Source organism: Pseudophryne corroboree, chromosome 2 (genome assembly GCF_028390025.1).
Source record: "Pseudophryne corroboree isolate aPseCor3 chromosome 2, aPseCor3.hap2, whole genome shotgun sequence".
In the NCBI taxonomy this organism is placed as follows: Eukaryota; Metazoa; Chordata; class Amphibia; order Anura; family Myobatrachidae; genus Pseudophryne; species Pseudophryne corroboree.
The window spans coordinates 18647977-18662553 of NC_086445.1; the positions used below are offsets into that span (position 1 = coordinate 18647977).

The 14577-nt window shown below is 44.9% G+C and overlaps 1 protein-coding gene across 5 annotated transcripts in view; it reads left to right on the top strand.

The window, feature by feature from the left end:
* Nucleotides 1-14198, top strand: part of LOC134993345 (dentin sialophosphoprotein-like) — a 164985-nt gene extending 150787 nt beyond the window's left edge. For all 5 annotated transcript variants that reach the window (XM_063950866.1, XM_063950867.1, XM_063950869.1 and 2 more), the window contains one exon: nt 13551-14198. In XM_063950866.1, the coding sequence (XP_063806936.1) occupies nt 13551-14123 (573 nt within the window). In that variant the 3' untranslated portion in view covers nt 14124-14198. The remainder of the gene's footprint in view (nt 1-13550) is intronic.
* The last annotated feature ends 379 nt before the right edge of the window (nt 14199-14577 follow it).

A 14577-nucleotide genomic window follows, 5' to 3' on the forward strand; every position in this document is an offset into this window, starting at 1 on the left:
TATTTATGGCACAATTACCAGCATGCAATTGCACCTATGTGCATGGTGGTACTTGTCAGAAGTGTGCACTCTAAAAAGTGCTCCCATCAATAAGTTTGCCCCTTCACAATAAATCTGAAGTGAACCATTACAAATCAAATAGTATTGACACAATAATAAATATTACATACACACACACCACCCACCACCCCCCGTAACTAATAGGTTAATATTTTCTCTGTAATGCATTTCTATTACTGTGCTTTGAGATACCTCGACCGTCAGTTCATGTTAAAAATTATTCTGCCTTTTTTCTGATGCTTTACACATGTGGTTTACAAACATAGGATGCCTTGCGTTGTTTACATGTGTAAAAATCAAGATGGCAGCCTGTGGTCACACAAACAGAGCAATAATTAGTTCTCTGCATGGCCTGTTTCTTCTCTCTGGTGGCCCCGCTTCTCCTCCACTGGCCCCTGCCTCCGTTCCGGTGGCCTCTGCCTCTTTCCTGTAGTTTATACTCTGTTATATACAATTTATGACATTGAAATTGGGAGCCCACAAGTAAAATTCTACACCACCATTCATACAGGTTCTAACTAGAGATGAGCGGGTTTGGTTCGTCGAGATCCGAACCCCCCCGAACTTCACGTATTTTGCACGGGTCCGAGGCAGCCTCGGATCTTCCCGCCTTGCTCGGTTAACCCGAACGAGGCTGAACGTCATCATCCCGCTGTCGGATTCTCGCGAGATTCGTATTCCATATAAAGAGCCGCATGTCGCCGCCATTTTTACTCGTACATTGGAGATTGAACGGAGAGGACGTGGCTACGTTCTCTGCCTGAAAAGCTCCATATCTGTGCTCAGTGTGCTGCAAATATCTGTGCTCAGTGTGCTGCATTGTGGGGACCACCAGTATATTATATTAGTACAGTACAGTAGGCCATTGTTGTATCTTGCAGCTCCGTGTCAGACTCAGTTCTAGACAGTATCCTGATGATCAGTGCTCAATCTGCTGCATTGTTGTGTGACCAGTATATACTATATATATATATATATAGTAGTACAGTGTAGCATTTTGGTGACCAACAGTATATAGTTGTACAGTACAGTAGGCCATTGTTGTATCTTGCAGCTCTGTGTCACTTCAAGTATCCATATCTGTGCTGCATTGTTGTGAGCAGTATATATATATATATATATATATATATATAGTAGTACAGTGCAGCATTTTGGTGACCAACAGTATATAGTTGTACAGTACAGTAGGCCATTGTTGTATCTTGCAGCTCTGTGTCACTTCAAGTATCCATATCTGTGCTGCATTGTTGTGAGCAGTATATATATATATATAGTAGTACAGTGCAGCATTTTGGTGACCACCAGTATATAGTTGTACAGTACAGTAGGCCATTGCTGTATCTTGCAGCTCCGTGTCACTTCAAGTATCCATATCTGTGCTGCATTGTTGGGAGCAGTATATATAGTAGTACAGTGCAGCATTTTGGTGACCAACAGTATATAGTTGTACAGTACAGTAGGCCATTGCTGTATCTTGCAGCCCCGTGTCACTTCAAGTATCCATATCTGTGCTGCATTGTTGTGAGCAGTATATATAGTAGTATAGTGCAGCATTTTGGTGACCAACAGTATATAGTTGTACAGTACAGTAGGCCATTGCTGTATCTTGCAGCTCCGTGTCACTTCAAGTATCCATATCTGTGCTGCATTGTTGTGAGCAGTATATATAGTAGTACAGTGCAGCATTTTGGTGACCAACAGTATATAGTTGTACAATACAGTAGGCCATTGCTGTATCTTGCAGCTCCGTGTCACTTCGAGTATCCATGTGTATCCAGTGTATCCAGAGTATCCAGTGCTGCATTGTTGTGAGCAGTATATACTGTATATATAATTTAGTGATGTGCACCGGACATTTTTAGGGTTTTGTGTTTTGGTTTTGGATTCGCTTCCGCGGCCGTGTTTTGTATTCGGACGCGTTTTGGCAAAACCTCCCTGAAATTTTTTTGTCGGATTCGGGTGTGTTTTGGATTCGTTTTTTTTTTTACAGAAACCCTCAAAAACAGCTTAAATCATAGAATTTGGGGGTCATTTTGATCCCATAGTATTATTAACCTCAATAACCATAATTTCCACTCATTTCCAGTCTATTCTGAACACCTCACAATATTATTTTTAGTCCTAAAATTTGCACTGAGGTCGCTGGATGGCTAAGCTAAGCGACCCAAGTGGACGACACAAACACCTGGCTCATCTAGGAGTGGCACTGCAGTGTCAGACAGGATGGCATATTTAAAAAATAGTCCCCAAACAGCACATGATGCAAAGAAAAAAAGAGGTGCACCAAGGTCGCTGGATGGCTAAGCTAAGCGACACAAGTGGCGAACACAAACACCTGGCCCATCTAGGAGTGGCACTGCAGTTTTCTAGCGAGAGGATGAGTGCTTCCATCCTCATGTGAAGCTGAACCACTAGCCATGAACATAGGCCAGGGCCTCAGCCGTTCCTTGCCACTCAGTGAGACAGGATGGCACTTCAAAAAAATAGTCCCCAAACAGCACATGATGCAAAGAAAAAAAGAGGCGCAATGAGGTAGCTGTGTGACTAAGCTAAGCGGCCCAAGTGGCCGACACAAACACCTGGCCCATCTAGGAGTGGCACTGCAGTGTCAGACAGGATGGCACTTCAAAAAAAATAGTCCCCAAACAGCACATGATGCAAAGAAATAAAGAGACGCAATGAGGTAGCTGTGTGACTAAGCTAAGCGACCCAAGTGGCCGACACAAACACCTGGCCCATCTAGGAGTGGCACTGCAGTTTTCTAGCGAGAGGATGAGTGCTTCCATCCTCATGTGAAGCTGAACCACTAGCCATGAACATAGGCCAGGGCCTCAGCCGTTCCTTGCCACTCAGTGTCGTAAATGGCATATTGGCAAGTTTACGCTTCTCCTCAGACGCTTTTAATTTAGATTTTTGGGTAATTTTACTGAACTTTAGTTTTTTGGATTTTACATGCTCTCTACTATGACATTGGGCATCGGCCTTGGCAGACGACGTTGATGGCATTTCATCATCTCGGCCATGGCTAGTGGCAGCAGCTTCAGCACTAGGTGGAAGTGGATCTTGATCTTTCCCTATTTTACCCTCCACATTTTTGTTCTCCATTTTTTAATGTGTGGAATTATATGCCAGTATCAATAGCAATGGCCTACTACTATATATACTGTGCAAAACTGAAATGCACCACAGGCATGGATGGATAGTATACTTGACGACACAGAGGTAGGTAGAGCAGTGGCCTACTGTACCGTACTGCTATATATTATATACTGGTGGTCAGCAAACTGTGCAAAACTGAAATGCACCACAGGTATGGATGGATAGTATACTTGACGACACAGAGGTAGGTAGAGCAGTGGCTTTCTGTACCGTACTGCTATATATTATATACCGGTGGTCAGCAAACTGTGCAAAACTGAAATGCACCACAAGTATGGATGGATAGTATACTTGACGACACAGAGGTAGGTAGAGCAGTGGCCTACTGTACCGTACTGCTATATATTATATACTGGTGGTCAGCAAAATTATGCACTGTACTCCTACTATATACTACAATGCAGCACAGATATGGAGCGTTTTTCAGGCAGAGAACGTATAATACTGGTGGTCACTGGTCACTGGTCAGCAAAACTCTGCACTGTACTCCTCCTATATAATACTGGTGGTCCCCAGTCCCCACAATAAAGCAGTGTGAGCACAGATATATGCAGCACACTGAGCACAGATATGGAGCGTTTTTCAGGCAGAGAACGTATAATACTGGTGGTCACTGGTCAGTAAAACTCTGCACTGTACTCCTCCTATATAATACTGGTGGTCCCCAGTCCCCACAATAAAGCAGTGTGAGCACAGATATATGCAGCACACTGAGCACAGATATGGAGCATTTTTCAGGCAGAGAACATATAATACCGGTGGTCACTGGTCACCAAAACTCTGCACTGTACTCCTCCTATATAATACTGGTGGTCCCCAGTCCCCACAATAAAGCAGTGTGAGCACAGATATATGCAGCACACTGAGCACAGATATGGAGCGTTTTTCAGGCAGACAACGTATAATACTGGTGGTCACTGGTCAGCAAAACTCTGCACTGTACTCCTCCTATATAATATTCGTGGTCCCCAGTCCCCACAATAAAGCAGTGTGAGGCGAGCACAGATATATGCAGCACACTGAGCACAGATATGAAGCTTTTTCAGGCAGAGAACGTATAATACTGGTGGTCACTGGTCAGCAAAACTCTGCACTGTACTCCTCCTATATAATACTGGTGGTCCCCAGTCCCCACAATAAAGCAGTGTGAGCACAGATATATGCAGCACACTGAGCACAGATATGGAGCGTTTTTCAGGCAGACAACGTATAATACTGGTGGTCACTGGTCAGCAAAACTCTGCACTGTACTCCTCCTATATAATATTCGTGGTCCCCAGTCCCCACAATAAAGCAGTGTGAGGCGAGCACAGATATATGCAGCACACTGAGCACAGATATGAAGCTTTTTCAGGCAGAGAACGTATAATACTGGTGGTCACTGGTCAGCAAAACTCTGCACTGTACTCCTCCTATATAATACTGGTGGTCCCCAGTCCCCACAATAAAGCAGTGTGAGCACAGATATATGCAGCACACTGAGCACAAATATGGAGTGTTTTTCAGGCAGACAACGTATAATACTGGTGGTCACTGGTCAGCAAAACTCTGCACTGTACTCCTCCTATATAATACTGGTGGTCCCCAGTCCCCACAATAAAGCAGTGTGAGCACAGATATATGCAGCACACTGAGCACAAATATGGAGCGTTTTTCAGGCAGACAACGTATAATACTGGTGGTCACTGGTCAGCAAAACTCTGCACTGTACTCCTCCTATATAATACTGGTGGTCCCCAGTCCCCACAATAAAGCAGTGTGAGCACAGATATATGCAGCACACTGAGCACAGATATGGAGCATTTTTCAGGCAGAGAACATATAATACCGGTGGTCACTGGTCAGCAAAACTCTGCACTGTACTCCTCCTATATAATACTGGTGGTCCCCAGTCCCCACAATAAAGCAGTGTGAGCACAGATATATGCAGCACACTGAGCACAGATATGGAGCGTTTTTCAGGCAGACAACGTATAATACTGGTGGTCACTGGTCAGCAAAACTCTGCACTGTACTCCTCCTATATAATATTCGTGGTCCCCAGTCCCCACAATAAAGCAGTGTGAGGCGAGCACAGATATATGCAGCACACTGAGCACAGATATGAAGCTTTTTCAGGCAGAGAACGTATAATACTGGTGGTCACTGGTCAGCAAAACTCTGCACTGTACTCCTCCTATATAATACTGGTGGTCCCCAGTCCCCACAATAAAGCAGTGTGAGCACAGATATATGCAGCACACTGAGCACAAATATGGAGTGTTTTTCAGGCAGACAACGTATAATACTGGTGGTCACTGGTCAGCAAAACTCTGCACTGTACTCCTCCTATATAATACTGGTGGTCCCCAGTCCCCACAATAAAGCAGTGTGAGCACAGATATATGCAGCACACTGAGCACAAATATGGAGCGTTTTTCAGGCAGACAACGTATAATACTGGTGGTCACTGGTCAGCAAAACTCTGCACTGTACTCCTCCTATATAATACTGGTGGTCCCCAGTCCCCACAATAAAGCAGTGTGAGCACAGATATATGCAGCACACTGAGCACAGACATGGAGCGTTTTTCAGGCAGAGAACGTATAATACCGGTGGTCACTGGTCACCAAAACTCTGCACTGTACTCCTCCTATATAATACTGGTGGTCCCCAGTCCCCACAATAAAGCAGTGTGAGCACAGATATATGCAGCACACTGAGCACAGATATGGAGCGTTTTTCAGGCAGAGAATGTATAATACTGGTGGTCAATGGTCACTGGTCAGCAAATAAAGCAGTGTCCCCACAATAAAGCAGTGTGAGCACAGATATATGCAGCACACTGAGCACAGATATGGAGCGTTTTTCAGGCAGACAACGTATAATACTGGTGGTCACTGGTCAGCAAAACTCTGCACTGTACTCCTCCTATATAATATTCGTGGTCCCCAGTCCCCACAATAAAGCAGTGTGAGGCGAGCACAGATATATGCAGCACACTGAGCACAAATATGGAGCGTTTTTCAGGCAGACAACGTATAATACTGGTGGTCACTGGTCAGCAAAACTCTGCACTGTACTCCTCCTATATAATACTGGTGGTCCCCAGTCCCCACAATAAAGCAGTGTGAGCACAGATATATGCAGCACACTGAGCACAGATATGGAGCATTTTTCAGGCAGAGAACATATAATACCGGTGGTCACTGGTCAGCAAAACTCTGCACTGTACTCCTCCTATATAATACTGGTGGTCCCCAGTCCCCACAATAAAGCAGTGTGAGCACAGATATATGCAGCACACTGAGCACAGATATGGAGCGTTTTTCAGGCAGACAACGTATAATACTGGTGGTCACTGGTCAGCAAAACTCTGCACTGTACTCCTCCTATATAATATTCGTGGTCCCCAGTCCCCACAATAAAGCAGTGTGAGGCGAGCACAGATATATGCAGCACACTGAGCACAGATATGAAGCTTTTTCAGGCAGAGAACGTATAATACTGGTGGTCACTGGTCAGCAAAACTCTGCACTGTACTCCTCCTATATAATACTGGTGGTCCCCAGTCCCCACAATAAAGCAGTGTGAGCACAGATATATGCAGCACACTGAGCACAAATATGGAGTGTTTTTCAGGCAGACAACGTATAATACTGGTGGTCACTGGTCAGCAAAACTCTGCACTGTACTCCTCCTATATAATACTGGTGGTCCCCAGTCCCCACAATAAAGCAGTGTGAGCACAGATATATGCAGCACACTGAGCACAAATATGGAGCGTTTTTCAGGCAGACAACGTATAATACTGGTGGTCACTGGTCAGCAAAACTCTGCACTGTACTCCTCCTATATAATACTGGTGGTCCCCAGTCCCCACAATAAAGCAGTGTGAGCACAGATATATGCAGCACACTGAGCACAGACATGGAGCGTTTTTCAGGCAGAGAACGTATAATACCGGTGGTCACTGGTCACCAAAACTCTGCACTGTACTCCTCCTATATAATACTGGTGGTCCCCAGTCCCCACAATAAAGCAGTGTGAGCACAGATATATGCAGCACACTGAGCACAGATATGGAGCGTTTTTCAGGCAGAGAATGTATAATACTGGTGGTCAATGGTCACTGGTCAGCAAATAAAGCAGTGTCCCCACAATAAAGCAGTGTGAGCACAGATATATGCAGCACACTGAGCACAGATATGGAGCGTTTTTTAGGCAGAGAACGTATAATACTGGTGGTCACTGGTCAGCAAAACTCTGCACTGTACTCCTCCTATATAATACTGCTGGTCCCCAGTCCCCACAATAAAGCAGTGAGCACAGATATTTGCAGCCCCCTGAACAAAACTGAGAGGACGCCAGCCAGGTCCTCTTACTATCATTTCCAATGCACGAGAGAAAAATGGCGGCGACGCGCGGCTCCTTATATAGAATCTGAATCTCGCGAGAATCCGACAGCGGGATGATGACGTTCGGGCGCGCTCTGGTTAAACGAGCAAGGCGGGAAGATTAGAATCTGCCTCGAAACCGTGTAAAATGGGTGAAGTTCGGGGGGGTTCGGATTCCGACGAACCGAATCTGCTCATCACTAATATATATAGTAGTACAGTGCAGCATTTTGGTGACCAACAGTATATAGTTGTACAGTACAGTAGGCCATTGTTGTATCTTGCAGCTCCGTGTCACTTCAAGTATCCATATCTGTGCTGCATTGTTGTGAGCAGTATATAGTAGTACAGTACAGTAGGCCATTGCTATTGATATAATAATATTACTGGCATATAATTCCACACATTAAAAAATGGAGAACAAAAATGTGGAGGGTAAAATAGGGGAAGATCAAGATCCACTTCCACCTAGTGCTGAAGCTGCTGCCACTAGTCATGGCCGAGACGATGAAATGCCATCAACGTCATCTGCCAAGGCCGATGCCCAATGTCATAGTAGAGAGCGTGTAAAATCCAAAAAGTTCAGTAAAATGATGACCCAAAAATCTAAATTAAAAGCGTCTGAGGAGAAGCGTAAACTTGCAAGTGTGTTATTTACGACACGGAGTGGCAAGGAACGGCTGAGGCCCTGTCCTATGTTCATGGCTAGTGGTTCAGCTTCACCTGAGGATGGAAGCACTCATCCTCCCGCTAGAAAAATGAAAAGAGTTAAGCTGGCAAAAGCACCGCAAAGAACTATGCGTTCTTCTAAATCACAAATCCCCAAGGAGAGTCCAATTGTGTCGGTTGTGATGCCTGACCTTCCCAACACTGGACGGGAAGAGCTTGCGCCTTCCACCATTTGCACGCCCCCTGCAAGTGCTGGAAGGAGCACCCACAGTCCAGTTCCTGATAGTCAAATTGAAGATGTCACTGTTGAAGTACACCAGGATGAGGATATGGGTGTTGCTGGCGCTGAGGAGGAAATTGACAAGGAGGATTCTGACGGTGAGGTGGTTTGTTTAAGTCAGGCACCCGGGGAGACACCTGTTGTCTGTGGGATGAATACATGCCTGGTCAAAATACCAAAAAAAGCACCTCTTCGGTATGGAATTATTTCAACAGAAATGCAGACAACTGGTGTCAAGCCGTGTGTTGCCTTTGTCAAGCTGTAATAAGTAGGGGTAAGGACTTTAACCACCTCGAAACATCCTCCCTTATACGTCACCTGGAGCGCATTCATCAGAAGTCATTGACAAGTTCAAAAACTTTGCGTGACAGCGGAAGCAGTCCACTGACAACTAAATCCCTTCCTCTTGTACCCAAGCTCCTGCAAACCACACCACCAACTCCCTCAGTGTCAATTTCCTCCTTAGACAGGAAAGCCAATAGTCCTGCAGGCCATGTCACTGGCAAGTCTGACGAGTACTCTCCTGACTGGGATTCCTCCGATGGATCCTTGAGTGTAACGTCTACTGCTGCTGGCGCTGCTGTTGTTGCTGCTGGGAGTCGATCATCATCCCAGAGGGGAAGTTGGAAGACCACTTGTACTACTTCCAGTAAGCAATTGACTGTCCAACAGTCCTTTGCGAGGAAGATGAAATAGCACAGCAATCATCCTGTTGTAAAGCGGATAACTCGGGCCTTGGCAGCTGTGTTGGTGTTAGAGGTGCGTCCGGTATCCGGCGTTAGTTCACAGGGACTTAGAGAATTTCTTGAGGTAGTGTGTCCCCGGTACCAAATACCATCTAGGTTCCACTTCTCTAGGCAGGCGATACTGAGAATGTACACAGACATCAGAAAAAGACTCACCAGTGTCCTAAAAAATGCAGTTGTACCAAATTTCACTTAACGACGGACATGTGGACAAGTCGAGCAGGGCAGACTCAGGACTACATGACTGTGACAGCCCACTGGGTAGATGTATTGCCTCCCGCAGCAACAACAGCAGCGGCGGCACCAGTAGCAGCATCTCGCAAACGCCAACTCGTTCCTAGGCAGGCTACGCTTTGTATCACCGCTTTCCATAAGAGGCACACAGCTGACAACCTCTTACGGAAACTGAGGAACATCATCGCAGATTGGCTTACCCCAATTGGACTCTCCTGGGGATTTGTGACATTGGACAACGCCACCAATATTGTGCGTGCATTACATGTGGGCAAATTCCAGCACGTCCCATGTTTTGCACATACATTGAATTTGGTGGTGCAGAATTTAAAAAAAAACGACAGCGGCGTACAAGTGATGCTGTCGGTGGCCCAAAGAATTGCGGGCCACTGTCGGCATTCAGCCACCCCGTGCCGAAGACTGGAGCTCCAGCAAACACTCCTGAACCTGCCCCACCATCAGCTGAAGCAAGAGGTGGTAACGAGGTGGAATATGCTTCAGAGGATGGAGGAGCAGCAAAAGGCCATTCAAGCCTATACATCTGCCTACGATATAGGCAAAGGAGGGGGAATGCACCTGACTCAAGCGCAGTGGAGAATGATTTCAACGTTGTGCAAGGTTCTGCAACCCTTTGAACTGCCACACGTCAAGTCAGTTCAGACACTGCCAGCCTGAGTCAGGTCATTCCCCTCATCAGGCTTTTGCAGAAGCAGCTGGAGAGATTGGAGGAGCTAAAACGGAGCGATTCCGCTAGGCATGTGGGACTTGTGGATGGAGCCCTTCATTAACCAGGATTCACGGGCGGTCAATCTGTTGAAATCAGAGCACTACATTTTGGCCACCGTGCTCGATCCTAGGTTTAAAGCCTACGTTGTATCTCTCGTTCCGGCAGACACAAGTCTGCACATGTTCAAAGACCTGCTGGTGAGACACTTGTCAAGTCAAGCGGAACGTGACCCGCCAACAGCTCCTCCTTCATTTTCTACTGCCACTGGAGCTGCCAGGAAAAGGATCAGATTTCCAAAACCACCCGCTGGCGGTGATGCAGGGCAGTCAGGAGCGAAAACTGACATCTGGTCAGGACTGAAGGACCTGCCAACGATTACTGACATGTCGTCTACGGTCACTGCATATGATTCTGTCACCATTGAAAGAATGGTGGAGGATTATATGAGTGACAGCATCCAAGTAGGCACGTCAGACAGCCGTACGTATACTGGCAGGAAAAAGAGGCAATTTGGAGGCCCTTGCACAAACTGGCTTTATTTTATCTAAGTTGCCCCCCCTCCAGTGTGTACTCCGAAAGAGTGTTCAGTGCCGCCGGTCACCTTGTCAGCGATCGGCGTACGAGGTTACTTCCACAAAATGTGGAGAAGATGATGTTCATCAAAATGAATTATAATCAATTCCTCCGTGGAGACATTCACCAGCAATTGCCTCCAGAAAGTACACAGGGACCTGAGATGGTGGATTCCAGTGAGGACGAATTAATACTCTGTGAGGAGGGGGCTGTACACAGTGAAAGGGGTGAGGAATCGGAGGATGATGATGAGGTGGACATCTTGCCTCTGTAGAGCCAGTTTGAGCAAGGAGAGCTTGATTGCTTCTTTTTTTGGTGGGGGCCCAAACCAACCAGTCATTTCAGCCACAGTCGTGTGGCAGACCCTGTCGCTGAAATGATGGGTTTGTTAAAGTGTGCATGTCCTGTTTAAACAACATAAGGGTGGGTGGGAGGGCCCAAGGACAATTCCATCTTGCACCTCTTTTTTTTAAATTTATTTATCTTTGCATAATGTGCTGTTTGGGGACAATTTTTATAAGTGCCATCCTGTCTGACACTGCAGTGCCACTCCTAGATGGGCCAGGTGTTTGTGCCGCACACTTGGGTCGCTTAGCTTAGTCATCCAGCGACCTTGATGCAAATTTTAGGACTAAAAATAATATTGTGAGGTGTTCAGAATAGACTGGAAATGAGTGGAAATTATGGTTATTGAGGTTAATAATACTATAGGATCAAAATTACCCCCAAATTCTATGATTTAAGCTGTTTTTAAAGGGGTTTTGGAAAAAAAACACCCGAATCCGACAAAAAATTTTAAGGGAGGTTTTGCCAAAACGCGTCCGAATCCAAAACACGGCCGCGAAACCGAATCCAAAACCAAAACCCGAAAAATTTCCGGAGGAATGGTCAAGAGTGTGGCAATTACAGTTTAATCCAAAATCATGCACTCGAGTCTCAAAAATCCAAAGGCTAAATATAGTATTAATGGCACTATACTGGAAACTACTGAGGAGGAAACGGACCTAGGAGTCACTATTTCAGGTGACATATAGGATAAATATAGTATTAATGGCACTATACTGGAAACTACTGAGGAGGATAGGGATCTAGTAGTCACTATCTCAGGTGACATAAAGGATAAATATAGTATTAATGGCGCTATACTGGGGACTACTGAGGAGTAAAGGGATCTAGGAGTCAATATCTCAGGTGACATAAAGGATAAATATAGTATTAATGGCACTATACTGGAAACTACTGAGGAGGAAAGGGATCTAGGAGTCACTATTTCAGGTGACATAAAGGATAAATATAGTATTAATGGCTCTATACTGGGGACTACTGAGGAGGAAAGGGGTCTAGGAGTCACTATTTCAGGTGACATAAAGGATAAATCTAGTATTAATGGCACTATACTGGAAACTACTGAGGAGGAAAGGGATCTAGGAGTCACTATTTCAGGTGACATAGAGGATAAATATAGTATTAATGGCACTATACTGGGAACTACTGAGGAGGAAAGGGATCTAGGAGTCACTATCTCAGGTGACATAAAGGATAAATATAGTATTAATGGCACTATACTGGAAACTACTGAGGAGGAAAGGGATCTAGGAGTCACTATCTCAGGTGACATAAAGGATAAATATAGTATTAATGGCACTATACTGGAAACTACTGAGGAGGAAAGGGATCTAGGAGTCACTATTTCAGGTGACATAAAGGATAAATATAGTATTAATGGCACTATACTGGGAACTACTGAGGAGGAAAGGGATCTAGGAGTCACTATTTCAGGTGACATAAAGGATAAATATAGTATTAATGGCACTATACTGGGAACTACTGAGGAGGAAAGGGATCTAGGAGTCACTATTTCAGGTGACATAAAGGATAAATATAGTATTAATGGCACTATACTGGAAACTACTGAGGAGGAAAGGGATCTAGGAGTCACTATTTCAGGTGACATAAAGGCAGGTAAGCAATGTAACACAGCAATGAGGAAGACTAGTCAGATGCTTGGTGCATTTGGGAGAGCAATCAGCAGCAGAAAGAAAGAAGTAATAATGCCACTGTATAGGTCATTGGTCCAGCCTCATCTAGAATACTGTGTCCAGTTCTGGAGGCCATATCTTCAGAAGGATATTAATACATTAGAGACTGTACAAAGAAGGACAACTAAAATGGTGCACGGCCTACATCACACAACATACCCAGAAAGACTAAGAAATCTCAGTATGTATAGTATGGAGCAGAGAAGGGAAAGGGGGGACATGATAGAGACTGTCACATATATCAGGGGTTTTAACAAAGTCCAGGAAGGAAACATTCTTCAAAGTAAATGTACTGTAGTAATAGAACTCAGGGACATGCACTGAGACTGGGGGGAGACATAACATTAAAAGTGCTGACAATGGTGACAAAGGTTCAGAGCAAATTTGAGGAAAAATTACTTCACGGAAAGAGTAGTGGACAAGTGGAACAGCCTTCCATCAGAGGTCGGAGAGGTGAGGACAGTAGAGTAATTGAAACATGCTTGGGATAGACATAAAGATCTCCTTACAAAGAAATACGGTAAGGATCAAATAAAGTTGAAGTTACCAAAGTGATTAAAAAAAAATGGGCAGACTAGATGGGCCAAGAGCTTCTTATCTGCCGCCACATTCTATGTTTCTATCCCCAGCAATGTCATTACAGATTACAGAAACTATAACTTGTGTTTCTCTCTTGTTGTGAAATAGATTCCTGTGAGGAGGAAACAAATCAAAAGAAAAATATCCTCTTTGGACAATGTGGAAAATGTAAAAAAGACAAATGACCTTGAGGACTCTGTAACAAACCAAGAAACTAAAACTGTCCATACGTTATCCAGCTTCTCCGATACACTTCCAACGTCATCTTCTGCATCTCTTCCTGTGGGGTCACCAAATTCTCCTTCTGGTCAACCTACATCATTCCTGCCCTGCCAGCAAAGTACAGGAGCTGACTTGTTCTCCATACCCACCCCACAATATGGTGTTTCCCTGATTGCTCCTATTCCAGGAGGAACCAACGCTGCTAAGGCCACATCATTTTCCTCACTGGCCATGTCCAAAAGTATCTCTAGAACTGCAGACAGTGCTGAGCCCATCCAGTGTCACACAATACCAGCCAACAAATCGTCCCTAAGTGACAGCATATCGCGGCCTGAACTTACATCGCTTCTTGACATCGATGAGACAACCAAAGCTGAGCGAGCACGACGGCTTGAAGAGCGCGTGAGAGAAATGAATAAGATAGTTGAGGATATGCGCATGAAAAATCAAAAGAATTAAAGATGTTTTCACACTGTACAAAGTAGGTACTGTAAAACCTTGCACTTATGAAATAAATGTGTATTCTGTGTCCTATTCCCTTCCTTGCCTACAGTATGTGATAGCATTCCTTCTGCTGACGGTAATGACTGAAGAACACACTCTAGAACCACAGTCCCAGAGAAGGTGACTGAAGCCACACTAGCCACATCACACCTCACTGAGGTAACGATATTCTGAGTTCACCAAATTCATTAATAATTCACCAAGTTCTACTCAACATCGAGAACAGTGAATGTCAGTTTCACAGGTTGCATTATACAGGGCAATCCTACGTAGTGTGCCCAACATGGCTGCCTCCAATGGTACCTCTTTTGGGTGGAATATATAACCCATGGAAGTTATTACCCAAAAAATATCTGCACCAATCCTGCATTACGCTTACTGTGCACCCTAGGTTTTCTAATTTACTTCT